The sequence below is a fragment of the Schistocerca piceifrons genome, chromosome 2 (assembly GCF_021461385.2).
Source record: "Schistocerca piceifrons isolate TAMUIC-IGC-003096 chromosome 2, iqSchPice1.1, whole genome shotgun sequence".
In the NCBI taxonomy this organism is placed as follows: domain Eukaryota; kingdom Metazoa; phylum Arthropoda; class Insecta; order Orthoptera; family Acrididae; genus Schistocerca; species Schistocerca piceifrons.
This window is the reverse complement of record NC_060139.1, coordinates 199,815,959-199,835,036: the sequence shown is the minus strand read 5'-3', so window position 1 is coordinate 199,835,036 and position 19,078 is coordinate 199,815,959. Positions and strand designations below refer to the sequence as shown.

Here is a 19,078-nt window from a genome sequence, read left to right as displayed (position 1 = left end):
AGCTATTAAAACTAATTTCAGGAATGAAACTGTCGCTTGCAACCGGCAAGAATGCAAAGCCCGCTCGTTTCCCAACCTTCGCGAACCGTCATCGTTCGTTCTTCGGACTATAGTCGTGGTTGGGTAGACCTATCGGTAGTGACCTTACCCTGGAAAAACAAAGTTCCCGAGCTGAGTATAGGTCGGCATACAGTTTCAATCTGACAGGAAGTTTCAGTTGTAACCAACTTTTGAAGTTAATATTTAAAATAGCTAATGAAATCATCAAATCTGGTAACTTGTAGTATATTTTACTTCTTACTTAACTATGCTAATTAGTTTATGTGCTTTGCTAATTTTAAGTATCGATGCCTTGTCATAGGCGTCCGCAGGAGGTAGGGGGGGGGGGGACGCAGCAAGAGCTGGCATTTTCCCCCTTCTGGAATTTGTGCAAGTCTTTTCATCTGATTCAAAATTCTCAGGTATTTTTGGAAAGATTTGTCTCTCATTCCACTCAACTGGAACTGGATGCAAGGAGTAACACAGTGGCTTCAGTAAGTATTACGTTGTTTGGTTGCCATGTTGCTCACAGGAAATTATACCGCTTTCTTGTCATCGTAGCGGTTTCAAGGTTTTTTGTAATATTTGTGGATATCGCTTCCTGGTACAGCTCCTAATGAGTTAAGGACAGTCGCAACAGCGCCTTCGCTTACTCACATCTCAATAGTAGGGCTTGCTGAGTCTTCATTCAGTTTTACAGGGTAGAGAGATTACAGCAGAATATGAAGAACACGGTCTTACTATACTGTATGTGTGCTCACCTATACTTCATCTGCGGACCAAAATATAAAAAAATACAAATTTCTGCTTTCGACAACGGAGAAAATGGTGAAATATCAAGGTCGCAAATGTGTCAGAACCTTCTCAAAAATTATATGCTTTTAAAACCAAAAATGGAATAAAACCTGCGCGACATTCAGCCATATACTCGTATTTACGAATTCTGTTGTCCAGTTGCCACGTCTACACAGTAATGTGCCAAACCGGGGGATCAAGACCATTTTGATTGAGTCGTAGGCTGCTAAGAGTTTGTTTTAAGGGCCAATTTCGTGATTGTTTCTGAAGGCTTCCTACACCCATAGTAATATTAATAATATAAAAAAATTGAATCCTCTTTCAGAAAATATTGACTGGTTAACCATCAAACATTTAAGAAACAGTAGAGTTTGTGTACTTCTTGCTGAATTTATTTCTTGGGGCACGACACGTTCTCGAACCCAACTAATTAGTTGTATCAAAAATAGAAATTTTGCAACGTTGCTCCCTCATGAATAAATTTCAGCGGACGGCCGTGTCTATCTTGAAAATACTAAATGCATATAATCGTGTGAGACACAATAAGTTTTGCGTACACCTTACCAAATTTAGTCTTTAGGGCAAGGTAAATTTTCAGACTCACAGAGTAAGTTATATGAAAACTGGCAATTTTAGAATCTGGCCACCTTTTCGTAAACTTTCTGCAGACGTCTATGGTCTTTGTTGTCGTATTCCAGCGTTGCTATGGTCTTTTGATGTTGCTTTGAAACCATTAACATTTATACAGGGTGATTCACGAAGATATGCAAATATTTTAATATGTTATTCTACAAGTAAAATTAAGATAAAAGTTTATATAAACTTAGGTCCGCAAATGTTTACTTACGGCTAATAAAAGATTTTGCCTGAAATTTACCAACTTCGCTAACATGAAGGCTTCGCAAAACTGTACGAGGTTAAAGTAAAGAACTATTTCCATATATTTTGTTGTTATTGATTTGGTGAATCTAACAAAACTTGTCTCAGACGTGTGTCAGCAATACCAGGTGTACCGATATGAAATGAGCGTTAAGATACAAATGTGTCGATAGGGAACATTTGTTGTGAACGAGCCTTAATTTTTTCTTTTTTGGTTCGTATGACATCTGTCAAAGATATTTAGTATACATCAAGTCATGGAACAAACAACATCATATGTTTTCATCGTGTTAACAATGTCGAATTTTGTACCAGAAAGTGGTGATTTGCGAGAAGCATTAATTTTTTTGTTTTCATTTGAAAAAAAGTGCTGCAGAGTCGCATCGAATGCTTGTCGAGGCATATGTTGATCATGCTCTATCAGAAGCAACATGCAAAAGATGGTTTCTACGGTTCAGAAATAACGATTTTGATGTAAGAAATGAAGAACGTGGAAGACCCCCAAAAAAGTTCGAAGACGCCGAATTGCAAGCAATATTGGATGAAGATGATACTTTGAGTCAGAAACAAATGGCAGCAATGCTAAATGTTGCACAACAAACAATTTCTGACCGTTTGAAAGCTATGAGAAAGATCCAAAAGTGTGTAAAATGGGTGCAACATGAATTGAATGAAAGACAGATGGAAAACCGAAAAACCATTTGTCAAATTTTGCTTCAAAGACATGAAAGAAAATCAATTTTGCATCGAATTGTTACTGGCGATGAAAAATGGATTTATTTTAAGAATCGTAAACGGGAAAAATCATGGGTTAATCCGGGACAACCATCAACGTCGACTGCAAAACCAGATCGATTCGGCAAGAAGACAATGCTCCGTGTTTGGTGGGATCAGAAAGGCGTGGTGTATCATGAGCTTCTAAAGCCCGGCGAAACTGTGAATACCAATCGCTACAGACAACAAATTATCAATTTGAACTATGCATTGATCGAAAAAAGACCAGAATGGGCCAGAAGACATGGCAAAGTAATTTTTTTACACGACAATGCACCTGCACACAAAGCAAAACTGGTTCAGGATACAATCAAAACACTTGGTTGGGAGCTGCTACCCCACCCGCCGTATTCACCAGACTTGGCCCCTTCCGACTACCATTTGTTTTCATCAATGGGACACGCGTTGGCTGAGGAACACTTCGATTCCTACGAAGAAGTCGAAAATTTGGTGTCTGATTGGTTTGCTTCAAAAGACGAACATTTATATTGGCGTGGTTTTTACAGATTGCCTGAAAGGTGATCAAAATGTATAGAAAGCAATGGTCAGTACTTAGAATAAAATATTTTTACTTTTCAGTTCAAAATTAGTGTTTCATTTTCACAAAAAAACGCTCATTTCATACCGGTACACCTGGTAGTTTTCCAGAACATCCAGTGTAGCAAAGACGTAATTTCGTAAACTTTTTAATTTATTAACTAATTGGCCAAATTTGTTTTTTAAATTCCAGACAATTCCACAAAGTTTTCAACACAAGTTGTAGAGAATTTAATTTTGGAAAAATGATGGTAATAACGTTAACTGAAACTGTATGAATGTGTCATATAATGTGCTTTTATTAATACCATAGCACCCGTGAATTCATGTTTCCGTAAAAAACAAAGCTCAATATTAAGGAAGTTCTACAATTTCACAATGCATTTGCAATAAATGTTCAAAAACGTCTCCCCCAAGTTTAATGGATTTAGCTGCACGAGTCGTTCTTAATATCGTCTATTGGATTCATAATGTGAGCAAGTTATGCCTCACGTGTATTGACACTGTGCTCATAAATTATCTTTCATCCACCCCCATAAATCGGGCGATCTGGGTGACCACAGACGTGTAGCACCACGACCAATCCATTTCGGGGGAAAATGTTCATTTAAATGTGTAGTAGCGGCGATGGTGAAATGTGGAGGCGCCATCATGTTGAAAATACGTTTGCAATCGCGTAGCAAGTGGAGCATCTTCGAACAAGCAGGGAATTTCTTCTTGAAGGAATTGTAAGTACGTCTCGCCATTTAGACGTCCTGGGAAAATGAATGGCCCAATAAAGTGTGTGTTGATTATAACACACCATACATTTAAGCTAAATCGCTGCTGGAAATTGCGTTGCACTGTTGCATGTCGGTTTGCTTCAGACCATACGCGATCGTTACGTAAATTGTTTATGCCATCTCGACTAAACTGTGCGTCATCAGTAAATAAAATGCATTTGTGGAACTGCCGATTAGTATTTAACCAGTTGCACAACTACAAGCGAAGGGCAGGATCTCCCGGATGTAAATGATGCACTTTTTGTTTATGGTAAGGCTGCAGATCATTGTACTTCAGTGTTCGTCATACCTTAGATTGTGAAACGCTTAATCGTTGAGAGATACTGGTATCTGGGCTACATTGAACAGCATCCATAATATCCTCATCATCGTCTTCACGTATGGTTCGCTCGTACTCATTATGAACGCTAGGTAGAGAACATGTCTCCCGCAACATTCGAAATACTCCTCTAATGGTTCGTGAATTCGGAATCCTCCGAGTTGAATAACGTACGCGATATTTGTTAACTGCCGCCGTAACAGTACCATCAAATTTGCTATAAATGAACACCATATCGCCGTATTCCTCTTTCGGAAATTTGAAAGGCATCCCTATTTCATAAGTAATCTACAACCTACACAGTTTCTATGTGGTTTCACTTAAATACACTGTTGTTATTATGTTCTTTCACTGAACAGTACAGAAAACTAACTCGATTCAAGGTTAGGTAACGACTGAAACAACTCACTAACGGTGGCCAACAATGACATAAAGGTGTCTATATTCTTAATGGAAAGTAAACAAATTTACTTGTACAATAATCTTTGCTTATCTGGATGTTCTGGAAAACTACTGCAGATCCACGTCTGGGACATGTTTTATTAGATTCACCAGACCAATAACAACAAGATAAATGGAAATCGTGCCTTACTTTAACCTCGTACGATTTTGCGGTGGCTTCATATTAGCGAAGTTGCTAAATTTCAGGGAAAATCTTATGAGCCGTAACTCCGTAACGAAACATTTGCGGATCGATGTTTATATGATCTTTTTTCTTTAGTTTTTCTTGTCGAATAACATACACACATCAAAAAAAGTTTTGCGTCACCTGCCCATGAAAACCTCTAATACCCAGTAGCACGTTCTCTTGCATTGATGCATTTCTGTATTCGTCGTGGCATACTATCCACAAGTTCATCAAGCCACTGTTGGTCCAGGTTGTCCCACTCCTCAACGGCTATTCGGCGTAGATCCCTCAGAGTGGTTGGTGGGTCACGTCGTCCCTAAACAGCGCTTTTCAATCTATCCCAGGCATGTTCGACAGTGTTCATGTCTAGAGAACATGCTTGCCACTCTAGCCGAGCGATGTCGTTATCCTAAAGGAAGTCATTCACAAGATGTGCACGATGGGGGCGCGCATTGTCGCTCATGAAGACGAATGCCTCGCCAATATGCTGCCGATATGGTTGCACTATCAGCCGGAGGATGGCATTCTCGTATCGTACAGCCGTTACGGCGCCTTCTATGAACACCGGCGGCGTACGTCGGCCCTACATAATGCCACCCCAAAAAAACCGGTAACTCCACCTTGTTGCACTCGCTGAACAGTGTATCTAAGGCGTTCAGCTTGACCGGGTTGTCTCCAAACACGTCTCCGAGGACCGTCTGGCTAAAGGCATAAGCGGCACTCATCGGTGAAGAGAATGTGTTGCCAATGTTGAGCGGTCCGTTCGGCATGTTGTTGGCCCCTTCTATACCACGCTGCATAGTGTCGTGGTTGGAAAGATGGGCCTCGCAATGGACGTCGGGAGTGAAGTTGCGTATCGTGCAGTCTATTGCGCACAGTTTGAGTCGTGACACGACGTCCTGTGGGGGCACGAAAAGCATTATTCAACATGGTGGCGTTGCTGTCAGGGTTCCTCTGAGCCATAATTCGTAGGTAGCGGTCAACCACTGCCCTTGGGTGGTCTGAGCGAGGCATGTCATCGACAGTTCCTGTCTCTCTGTATCTCCTCGGTGTCCGAACAACATCGCTTTGGTTCACTCCGAGACGCCTGGACACTTCCCTTGCTGACAGCCCTTCCTGGCACAAAGTAACAATGCGGATGCGATCGAACCGCGGTATTGACCGTCTAGGCATGGTTGAACTATAGACAACACGAGCCGTGTACCTCCTTCCTGGTGGAATGACTGGAACTGATCGGCTGTCGGACCCCCTCCGTCTCATGGGCGCTGCTCATGCATGGTTGTTTACATCTTTGGGCGGGTTTAGTGACATCTTTGAACAGTCAAAAGACCTGTGTCTGTGATACAACATCCCCAGTCAACGTCTCTTTTCAGGAGTTCTGGAAACTGGGGTGATGCAAAAGTATTTTTGATGTGTGTATTAAAATTATTTGCATATCCTCGTTTGTGTTTGTGAATTCCTAAGGGACGAAACTGCTGAACTTACACACTACTTAAGCTAAATTAAACTAACTTATACTAAGAACAACACACACACACACACACACACACACACACACACACACACACACACCCATGCCAGAGGGAGGACTCGAACCTGCGGCGGGAGGCATATCTTCGTGAATCACGCTTTATGTAGTAGTACTGTGAGTGCATGTCAAGTATTTTGAAAAGTTTACTAAAATCTGTAACAGTAAATATTATAGTGAGTTTACGCTTCGTCATTATTATCGTGTCTCATACTTCCGCGATGCTTAAGTTTTCATTCTTTTCTCATTATTTTAAATAATTCTATAGTTATGGGTACCAACTTTGACTTAACAAAATATTTTTGTGCCCCTCGAAAATGAAAATTTGTTTCCTCGTAAGTAATGGCCTCCATCATCAATACGCGTGATATTGAGTGTTGGAAGCGATGAAATTCGATTATAACCAATTTCTTTCAGATGCAAATTGTCTGCTTCTCGGTGTTGAACAGATTATTTCATTGAACGATTAGAATTTCACTAAAATGCTAGTTTTAATTAATGATAAATTCGAGTGATTAATCTTTGTAATTAAACCTCTTTGGACTCAGTCCTTATATTAAGATAGTACATTTAGTTTCCGTATTGATGATTAGTTCTACATCAACATCTACACTCCGCAAGCCACTTTGCGATGTGTGGTGGAGGATAGTTTGTGTACCACCGTCATTTCCCCCTTTTCCTGTTCAAATCACGGAAGAATGAATGGTTCTCGGTAAGCCTCCCTGTAGGATCGATCTCTCTGATTTTACCTTCATGGTCTTTTCGACAGGGATACGTAGGAGAAGGCAAAATATTTGTTAACTCTTCTTGGAACGTACGCTCTCGGAATTTCAACACTGAACCACAGCGTGATGCAGAACATCTCTGCTGCGGCGTCTGCCAGTGGAGTTGGTTGATCATCTCCGTGACGCTTTCGTGCTTACTAAATGAAACTGAAACGAAACGCGCTGCTCTTTTTTGGATCTTTTCTATTTACTCTGCCAGTCATGTCTGGTATGGATCCCAGACTGACGATCAACATTTAAGTAATGGTCGAACGAAAGTTTTGTAAGGTACCTATTTTTATGATGTATTGCGTTTCCTGACGATTCTTCTAGTGAATTCCAGTATGACATCTACTTTTGCGACGAGTAGCTTTATGTGGCCGTTCCACTTTAAATCGCTCCGTTCGCATACTCCTAGATATATTATGGAAGTAACTGCTTCCAGTGATTGTTCTGCGTTCGTGTGATCATACGAAAATGGGTCTTTCTGTTTATGTACACGCAGTGCGTTACATTTGTTTATAGTGAGAGTCAATTGCCACTCCCTGCGCCAAGTGTCGATCTTCTGCGTATCTTCCTACATTTCACTACAATTTTCTAGTTTTGTGATTTCTTTGTGTACAACAGCACCATGTACGGAACTTCAGATGTTGTCTACCACATTATATAAATTGTGGCAAGTAATGGACTCCCTTGTGTTACGCCCGCATTTATTTTTACGTCTGAGGACTTCTCTCCATTGTGAACGACATGTTGTGTTGTGTTTACCCGAAACTCTTCAGTCCAGTCACACAGATGGTGTTACATTCCGTACGTACATTGTTCATTAGGTGGCAGTGTAGAACGATATCGAAAGCCTTATGGAAGTAGAGGAACGTGGACTCTACCAGGACGCCGGTATTTACCATCTTCTGAGTCTCGTGGATGAACAGAGCGAGTTGGGTTTCTCGCGATCGTTGTTTCCGGAACCCATGTTGATTCCTACAGAGAAGATTTTGTACACTTTCCACATCGTTTCGGCCAGTCTTACTCGGAACTGATGCCTCCCCAACAAGATAGGTACACTTAATCACGGTGGTTAATATTTTACACCGGAAGAATTGAGAAGATTACGTCTCAAACTATCGGTCTGATGGGTTCGCCATGGAGGCAGGTAAGTCACGTTTTGGACCAGTATCCTGTACAGATTCAAACTCAGGCTGGCCATCCACATATAGGTTTCTGTGTCTCCTTAAATTATGTTACGTGAATGCAAGGATTGTTTAATCGAGAAGCCCACAGACATCCTTCTCCATTTATTTTGACCTAGCTGTAGTCGGTGAGATGTCAAATTCTAATCGACCTGCTATGCAGGTTATTTTTTAGAAGTTTCACATGCACTTCTAGCCAGAGCACTTAATCGTGATTTTTTAGTGCAGTGAAAAGCTGAAAGCTTTTTTACGGGCATTTAGTGCATTGAAACGTTGCAAATTCATTATGATTCTCCAACATGAATGCTGCTTTTGAAATTTCGCTCCACATGTCAAACAGTGAGTACAAAATGAAGTGGCTAATAGTTGCGCAAAGTGTCCGTCGACATGCATTTTACAGTTATTTCGTGCCAACAGATATAATGTGCATATTGCAGGGTCGATGGCGCTCTCAGAGTAAAAGTGGATGAGAAAATACAAAGAATTCACTGGGGAAAAATCTTATAGTCACTTGACAAGTCCACAATCATAAAATAAAAATAATTGATAAAATAAAAAAAAATTAAAAGTCATGTTAAGGGGGGTAGGACGTCAAACGGGCCGTCTCGGAGCAGGAGAGACACCACAGGACATTTTAATTTCCACTGTCTATACTTCTACGAATAAATTCATAAAACTTTGTCAGCTTCACCAGTAATGATTCAGGATTCACAATCATAGCAGTGGAAGTTCAAAAAAATAACAAAATAATTTTTTTTACGTGTGAAAGTTCATCATTTTTTCATTTCTATTGGCTGCGTTTGTGGCTACAGGTACACGTTTCTTCATAAGTAAGAGAGATTCTTCGATGAATTTTGCACAGCATACAAACCATACATATAGGTGTATGAAACTCTAGAAATTATTTAATTTATGAAAAAATTAATGTGCTGTTACATTTTAAACTTCATGTTTAGAAAAAACTCAAACTTTATAGTTAATTATCTCAATTTTTACCACAGTTTTTAATAGATTTGGAAAATTCTAGAGTTTCATACACCTGTAAGTATGGTTTGTATGCAGTGCAAAATTTATCGAAGAATCCCACTTACTTACGAAGAAAAGTGTACCTATAGCAACAAATGCAGCCAATGGTAAGTGAAAAAAGGTGAAATACAAATGTAAAAAAATAAATTATTTTCTTATATTTTTTAACTTCCACCACTATAAGTGTAAATCCTGAATCATTTCTGGTCATCCTGACAAAGTTTTATGAATTTATTTTTAAAAGTATAGACAGTGGAAATTAAAAATTCCTGTGGTGTCTCTCCTGCTCCAAGTCGTCCCCTTAACCTAATACACTTCAACATGTATGTTTTACAAACTAAACTATACTGTATATACAGTACTATAGGACACTACCTACAGTAAATACTTACTTTACAACACATACATTTTGAGCTTTATTAGGTTAAAATGTATTTTAAATTTTAATATATTGAAAAAATAATTTTTAATTTTATTATTTTCATTTTACTAGGAAGAATCTCATTTAAGATGTATCAATGTACTATCCAATGACTGCACATGTCACATGAATATACAACTTTTTTCTCACTACACCCTTTTACGTTAGTTTTACGTCACTCGTACCACTGTTGACAAACTGCAGCTTGCGGCGCCATGTATGTGCGTGTTACGTGATCTTTTGACGTTTATTGTGCCACGTTTGATAGTATTGTTTACAATGTTACACTTTCGTAATTTTTCTGCCTCCTTTACCCGTTCCAGATTAGACGTGAAGACGACGTGCTTGGCAAATCGAAGCCGTTAGCTGTCGATAATAGAAATGGTGATCCAAACGCCGTTTGTTTCGAAACTTCCTGGCAGATTAAAACCGTGTGCCCGACCGAGACTCGAACTCGGGACCTTTGCCTTTCGTGGGCAAGTGCTCTACCATCTGAGCTACCGAAGCACGACTCACGCCCGGTCTCACAGCTTTACTTCTGCCGGTATCTCGTCTCCTACCTTCCAAACTTTACAGAAGCTCTCCTGCGAACCTTGCAGAACTAGCACTCCTGAAAGAAAGGATATTGCGGAGACATGGCTTAGCCACAGCCTGGGGGATGTTTCCAGAATGAGATTTTCACTCTGCAGCGGAGTGTGCGCTGATATGAAACTTCCTGGCAGATTAAAACCGTGTGCCCGACCGAGACTCGAACTCGGGACCGCGAAAGGCAAAGGTCCCGAGTTCGAGTCTCGGTCGGACACACGGTTTTAATCTGCCAGGAAGTTTCATATCAGCGCACACTCCGCTGCAGAGTGAAAATCTCATTCTGGCTGTTTGTTTCGTTTATTAATACAACTGACGTGAGATCAAGGATCCTATGACATGGTGTCAATCATGAAATGTGATCAGTCAGCTGACTTGGTGACTGTAAAGATTTTTGGGAGTGAAATAGTGTTTTATTACAGTATGGATTTACGTACTGTGAGGAGGTACGCGACACATGGAATCCAATTTTAGAGGAATTGCCGTTTAAATTTTTCGTTGTGTTTCTGTTCATTTCTCATTAAACAATTACCTCATCGTCATCGTCGGTGAGTTCGGCGTGAGAAAGGCTCTCGTTGACCGTGTAGTCGCTGGTTACGTTGAAACTTGGACGGTAGCAATCACTGAGCACTACACTCCCGTCTGACGATTGTTTCTTCACCATGGAGACTATCGCTATGTTTATGTTGCTCCTGATCATGTAGTTGACTCCACAGCCCAGGAAAGTAAGGCACCACAGCACAGTCCTGCATGACAAGCACCCTGTAACAGAGCAATAGAAAAGCGTTTTTTTAATGATTTTTGTTGTTTGGACACTGCAGGCGTCAGTGTAATTTTTCTTTTGCTTTTCCCTTTCCCGTTCGCTCACCTTTGATTCCATTTCAATAAAGGATAACGCGGGATAGTATTATTTCACTTCAGTAAGTAGATTAAAAGTTTTCCTATGTGATTCTAGTGTGAAGAACATTGTATATGTCCGGTTGGACACACGAGAATCCTTCAAACAGCATATACGCCGGGAAAGCCTCCGATCACATATTACCAACCTCTACGGGGAGGGTATGTACCATGTGGAGAAGAAACTGGATGAGCTTCGAACCCAGAAACGACGTCTGCTCAAATCACAAAGTTGTATATATTTTTCCATAGGAATTATCATTCGTACGTTGTGTTTCTAGAACTTCACTACGCAGGGTGAGAGTTTTTCCTAATAAATCGGTATCTATCATTTTAAAAACGAACTATTTTTAATGTCCCTTCTTTCATTTTGAAAATAAAAACAAGATTTGAGTTACTTTATTTTCTTCTTGGTTAGAAAGAAAGAAATCAGGTTGTTTGTTTAATAATCTTTATTAAACATTTCCACATTTGCCCAAATAAAAATATAGTAATTGGCTTGTAACTTTGCGTTCTTTCTCTTTTTCTTAACCAACTGCTAATCAATGCTTACAACTATATAAACTGAGTTTTGAAGTACCCCTCGCGTATTATGACCACCTCGGTGGACGAGATTCTTTTATGCAGGAACGGACAGCCAGATCCCATGAAGGGCAACACATTCGTCGTTCGGAGATGACTGGGACTGCTATATCTGCTAAAACATTTTATTTCTAGACACAGAAACTTATTTTTCTACAATGTCGGTTACGATCATTTCGATAAGTAACCTTCAGGAGAAACATGTTGCAAACATCCTAAGCAAATGTAATTAAACCTCGAAGGAGGTATCTTACGTGCAGCTCGTTTCTCCGATTTAGTATTGCTCATCATTCCGCAGCGCAACGGCCTTGCCGCAGTGGATACACCGGTTCCCGTGAGCTCACCGAAGTTAAGCGCTGTCGGGTGTGTTCGGCACTTGGACGGGTGACCATCCAGGCCGCCATGCGCTGTTGCCATTTTTCGGGGTGCACTCAGCCTCGTGATGCCAATTGAGGAGCTACTCGACAGAACAGTAGCAGCTTCGGTCAAGAATATCATCTTACGACCGGGAGAGCGGTGTGCTGACCCCACGCCCCTCCTATCCGCATCCTCCACCGAGGATGACACGACGGTCGGATTGTCCCGGTAGGCCACTCGTGGCCTGACGACGGAGTGCTTTTTTTTTCATCATTCTGGGAAGGTTGACGGAGGAGATAGATAAAGAAGAGCAGCGCGTTTCGTCACTAATGACATCGATTTCCACGGTATCTTAAGCTCTTCCTTTTTCTAAAACATTCCACAGAGAAAAACGGGTTCGTATTACTCTGCACTCGCAGACGCATAAATCAGCGTTGCTTTTAGGAAACAGACGTACAACACAGATCTTGACGTATGTACTGGACATTTTCAAAGTACTGCATTCTACAGATGGAGCATCAGTTAGAGGACAATACACCTAGGTTATATTCATATTGTTCAACACCTACACATAAAAATCGTTTCATAAAAAGAAAGTGACGATAATTTATGCTCGTAACAATTCCACTTGAAGAAGCAAGTAAAATGATTACTGGGAAGATTTCGCCTACATCTAATTATATGTCGACGTACTGTAAGGTAGTGAGTCTAAAGGACTTGAAAGAGAAGCGCTAACTGAGAAAGAAATGAGGCAGGCTCGTACGATTATACTGTTGGCGCCAAATCACTGGAAACAATAACTACCATAAAATGTCCAGGACTACCTATACGAAGCGACCTAACTTTTCGTTTCTGTAAAACTTGCAGAGCTAGTCGCATCGCAACAGAGCCGCTGTAAGTTAGGGACAGGAGCAGACGCTACTAGTTGACAGCTGTGCCCTCATTTTCTTATCTAAAGCCTCTGAATCAGTTATTACGTGCCGAGGCCGTAGGAATCCTTGGGCTAACACAAAAAGGAGTGACGCAGTCGGCAGCGTGGAAAAGATAGACATAATAAACGTCAGGTTCTGCGGGTGCCTCAGGAGGTGACTCAAATATAAAGCAGACGAATCTGATCGTACGTCAGGAAAGTCGAGTTCGCTTTCTAAAACGAGAACTGAGAATTCTGACATCACTGCGTCATCCTCGAAAGGGTCCCAGCATCACTGCCACGTGTAAATCGAGATCATACTGCACATCCAGTATACAGTACACACAGTGTGACAAATATTGAACAATACGAAAAAAAACGTAAATTAGTTACAGACTACAGCATGCACACACTTTATTCAACATGTAAACGCCACTACAGATACTCAGATTTAGGTTATGACGTGTTCGATATGCCTGCCATCATTGGCGATGATGTGGCACAGACGAATAGTGAAATTCAGCATGACCCGCTGAAGTGTCGGAACATCGATGCTGTCGATGATATCCTGAATGGCTGTTTTCACATCAGCAACGGTTTTGGGGTTATTACTGTACCCCTTGTCTTTGTATAGCCCCACAAAAAGAAGTCGCATGTGTTCAGATCCGGAGAATATGACGGCCAATCGAGGCCCATGCCAGTGATCTCTGGGTGCCCTAGAGCCAGAATGTTGTCCCCAAAGTGCTCCTCCAGGGCATCAAACACTCTCCTGCTTCAATGTCTTCTCTGTCTTGCGTGCACGACATCTTGTCGAAATCAGAGTCACTTTGGATAATGGGGATAAAATTATCTTGCAAAACCTTCACGTACCGTTCGGTAGTCACCATACCACCAAAAAATATCGCACCGATTATTCCGTAACTGGATATTGCACACCACGCAGTCAACCGTTGAGGGTGAAGAGACTTGTCAATCGCGAAATGGGGATTCTCAGTCCTCCAAATGCGCCAATTTTGCTTACTTACGAACCAATCAAAATGAAAGTTGGCTTCATTGCTAAACCAAACCATGAGGATGCGCGTGGTAATTACCATCATGCCACGCGGCCAACCAAGCAGTGAGAACGCCCTGACGAAAGCCGTTCAGAATTTATGACGATTTTATTTCATACAACTCAATAATTATCACCCTGTACGCCACACATTCTTAGCTGACTTGAGGAGACTGATGACGACTATAAATCAATTGCGTTCCTTCCATATGCCGGAAACGTGTTTACTAAAATACGCAGATTGCTTAGGAAGAATAATAGTAATGTCATCTTCCGTCTATCAACAAAGAGCAGGGCCTTAGTCGGATCCGTTAAAGACCATTTACAATAGAGGAAGGCGGGTGTTTATAAAATTCCCTGTAAGTGTGGCTCTGCGTATATAGGTCAGACGACACGAACGGACCAGGAACATTGTGTAGAACACAAAAGACACGCCCGTCTGCGGCAACATTTAAAATCAGCAGTGCCAGAACATTGTATACCCATGGGACATTCAATGGAATACAATAACACCAAAATTTTAGCACTGGTTTCCAGCTTCTTGCTGATAATTTAATGAATCGTGATAACGACTTTCAGCTGGATGAAAATTGGAATGCAATTATTAAAATTATGCGGTCACAACGGATTCGACATGCTCAGTCGATACTCAGCGATTAGTTTGTTCTTACTGCACCACTGAGTCACCACATAACGCATGCACCGTAAACCGTCAGTACGATTCGCATTCGCGGAATTCTCTGTAAATACCATGGCCGCATCGGGTCTCTTCAGTACTTGGTCTACTCACCTGAGGATGGCCGGACGTCTCTGGGCCGAAATATTGTGGCAGAATGTTGATGGGATCCGGCTGCAAACCCGAAAATTACCGGAAGAAGTAATACGACTGTTTCCCTTCGCAAGGTCTCCCACTGTGACAATGTTTTCGTTCGTCACTACGTCTTTTTTTATACTTTCTGCACCAAATGTTCAGATGTGTGTGAAATCTTATGGGTTCAAAATGGCTCTGAGCACTATGGGACTTAACTACTGTGGTCATCAGTCCCCTAGAGCGTAGAACTAATTAAACCTAACTAACCTAAGGACATCACACACATCCATGCCCGAGGCAGGATTCGAACCTGCGACCGTAGCAGTCGCGCGGTTCCGGACTGCGCGCCTAGAACCGCTAGACCACCGCGGCCGGCGAAATCTTATGGGACTTAACTGCTATGGTCAACAGTCCCTAAGCTTACACACTACTTAACCTAAATTATCCTAAGGACAAACACACACACCCATGCACGAGGGGGGACTCGAACCTCCGCCGGGATCAACCGCACAGTCCACGACTGCAGCGCCTTAGACCGCTCGGCTAATCCTGCGCGGCCTTTCTGCACCACTCGTACATTTGCTGCAGGGAAACATGAATGACTGTACTGTGCTTTCACTCTAAGACGATTTTCTGCAGGTTTGACAGCTTCCTACTCAAAAATCGTATCACATATTGCTGCTCAAAAGCGGTGCAAGTCGGGAACGGGGCGGCCATCTTTGCGCTCTCATAGCAACTCGGTGGTTCTTTTCCTCACAGCATTTCTTTCCAAAGAATAAGTAAAATGGGTAAGTTTGGTTGAATTCCATCCATTGGTTTAGGAGTAAGTATTTACCCACGGCTTTATCAGTGTACGCACATTTCGAATATATTTAAAAATTTTCACATACATTCGTACAATTATTTCATCTTTACCTGCAGCGAATTTCGCCCTGCGGCTTCGTTACCACGTTGATCAACTTTTATGACGTAATATCTCTTGAACAATGTATCGTACAATGATATAATTTTTCAGGTACATCCAGTCGTACATCTATTGTCTGCGAAATTTGTTGCGAATCGAGTTAGTAATAAAGCCGTAATAACTTAAAACGCCTTGCATGATGCGGCAGTTTTTCACACATTTCAGCATGTATGATATCATACCTCCTGAACTATGTATCGTACGAAGATATTCTGCAGGTACATTCAATGATATATGTGAATACTGTCTGAAATATGTGAATACTGTCTGAAATATGCGTCGCCAATACAGTCAATAGTAACGCAGTACTAAATTAAAACATCGTACCTAATGCACCTGTTTTACTGCAAGAACAGTGAAAATGTAGTAAGCGTTAAACTTTTTGCGTTAAACTTTTTTCCTTTCATCATTTTGTGGGGGTTGTCAGCGAGAAAAAGTTTCGTAAAGATTTGAAATCATGTGTAAAGTTTGTTGCAAGACAGGACACTAAGTGCTCTCGTCCTCAGATATGGGGTGAACAAAATCTGGGTATTTGGGCTTCATGGCTATGTTGAAATCGGTACAGTGGTGTAGGAGGAGGTGTGGAACATACATACATACACAGAGACATTTGTGCGAGTATGTACACACACCACCGAAAAAATTCTCCTATTCCAGAATCAAAAAGACGAATATACTCCTGTTTAAAACACTGACTGAAAAGTGAGGTACCAGCTCCCTCACTCTACCTTCCTCAGCATCTTTAAAAAATTTCCCAAAAATTTTGGCACACGACATTTTCGCGCTGTTTTCAGCATACAACTCACCTCTCACTCCCACAATCTCCCCTAGTTGTAACTCGCTCATAGCCAGTAGTCCATCGCTGTAAGCCACTCATACCCATCCAATTCCATTTGCCCATTCTCACTCACTCTCTCATTCAGTCCAGCTCATTGTCATTATCTCTTTGTATCTCTCTGTCACTTTCTCCTGTCTCACAGCCACAGTCTCCTTCGATCTATCCAGCTATTACTGTCTCTTCTCACTGCCGCTGTCTCCCTCTTGGTCTCTCTTACTGCTACTATCTCATTCCTTCCTTGCTACTGATACTGTCTCTACTCACTTTCAATATCTCTCTCTTCCTCATTGTCACTGTCATAGACTCTGTCTCTTGTTATCACTAGCTCTCATCCACAACCACTTTCTCGTTCTCTTTATTTCTCTCCCAGTGGTACTGTCGTCTCCTTTACTCTCTTCCTGGCACTGTTCTGCCACTGAGTCTCTCTCCTTCTCTCACGCTGCCATTGTCTCCTTCGCTTTTTCTATACCACAATAGCTGTCTACGATATTCCAGTTTTATTACTTTTCCGTCTCTTTCCCACCCACACTGTCTCCTTCTCTCTCAGCATAAAAAAGCGTGAGTATATTCGCAGGCCAAAATTTTTGAAAAAATTTTAAAAGTGCTGACGAAGGTAGAACGAAGCAGCTGGTACCCCACTTTCCAATCACAGTCTATCAAACAAGAACATATTCGCCTTTTCTTGTGCTCCGTTAGGAGCATTTTTCCGTTGATTCCCTTTCTTTCCTGCTACAGCAGGAAAAGTCATTCATATGAAAAGAACTTTAATGAGTCAGTAAAATTTTGATATTTACTATATTTGAAACTGAAATAACGCAGAACTAATTTTACGCTTCAGACCGGATTTTAGGTACATAAAATTTTTGTATACGCTTCAGTACTAAAACAGTCCACCCCCGGTAGCTGAGTGGTCAGTGCGACAGAATGTCAATCCTAAGGGCCCGGGTTCGATTTCCGGGTGGGTCGAAGATTTTCTCCGCTCAGGGACTGGGTGTTGTGTTGTCCTAATCATCATCGTTTCATCCCCATCGAAGCGCAAGTCACCGAAGTGGCGTCAAGTACAAAGACTTGCACCAGGCGAACTGTCTAGCCGACGGGAGGCCCTAGTCACACGACATTTACATTTAGTACTAAAACATAGAGTCCCCAGTAACCTTTCTGTGATAACGTAGACACGTTACAGAACATTTATCTGTGCTGATCCACTTTATAACTACGGTTTCGCCTCACAGAGGATTTTAAGTGCGTGTCTTACTTGTACAGGTAGGGCAGCTAACCTCCGTATCTCGGAAACGGATAAAGCTATCAAGAAAATTTTCAAGTTGCTCGAGGTAGGGATCTTAAGAATATATTGTAAAAATTTCATCCATTTGCTGAACATGGCTGTCTTGGGATCTGCGACTCTGTTTTTGTACCCAAAAACTATGTTTTTAGGGTGTTTCCCAATATCGAATAAGGATGTTTGAAAACGGAAAAATGGTACATCTAGATAAATGCCTAGAGAAACTAACGTTAAAATTTGAGCAATTTGCTGCGGTTATTTGTTATTTAGATTTCGCCTCACGCTGGATTTTACATGCGTATTTTATATGTGGAAGCAGGGAAACTTTGAGCCTCTGTACCTCAGAAATGGATAAAGATATCAGGAAAATGTTTAATTTTGTCCGATATTGGTACCTTAGGAAATTATCGTACAAGTTGCAGGGATTTGCTGCGCATAGCCGTCTTGTAATCCGCTGCTCGGTTTTGGTTCGAGAAAATGGTAAAAGAAACTTTTTTTGAGGTTTTCTAAGAAACCGCGCAGGCACTAATGGTGCCTCCATAAGCCACTTGAGGCCCAGCTTAGACCACATCAAATGCAGAAGAGAACCAACAGATTTCCTCCGTTCGCCTAAGCAAGAGGAAGTGTGTAATATTCATAACTTCACCCTGTACTATAGGACAGTGGCACTAAGAAGATCCTTCTGTTTGGTATACAAATGGACGCTGGCACAAGGGCTATTCCAAACACTTCCTCCTTCTTTTCTATCACCAATAGATCCCGGAGTGATCCCAGGTCGAACTTCGTTTTTAAACGCGGCCTTTCGGAACCTATTAGGTAGCACACACTGTCGCGTACGTACCTATTTTTATAACACAATGTGTGTAGATTTGGTTGATTTCGTGCTGTAACTTGCAAGTAAAGACAGCAGGCCGTTTCAAGGCAAAGGGGTATTTCAGATATATCGCATACACATAACTCTAGGCACAGGAAATTATAGTTAAATGTCACTTAATGACATCATCATCATCATCATCATCAACAACGTCATCATCTCAGCCTTTTCCCACGTCATGTGGGGTCAGGGGTGCCTTGCTGGTTCCTTCTCTTCCATAAATGCCTATCCAGTGCTTCTTCTCT

The 19,078-nt window shown here is 41.4% G+C and overlaps 1 protein-coding gene across 1 annotated transcript in view; it reads right to left on the bottom strand.

Annotated features, from left to right (window-relative positions):
• LOC124777846 (sialin-like) overlaps positions 1–19,078 on the bottom strand; it is a 148,540-nt gene that overhangs the window by 107,763 nt on the left and 21,699 nt on the right. Inside the window, exon 2 of the mRNA XM_047253379.1 lies at positions 10,800–11,029. Within this exon, the coding sequence (XP_047109335.1) occupies positions 10,800–11,029 (230 nt within the window). The remainder of the gene's footprint in view (positions 1–10,799; positions 11,030–19,078) is intronic.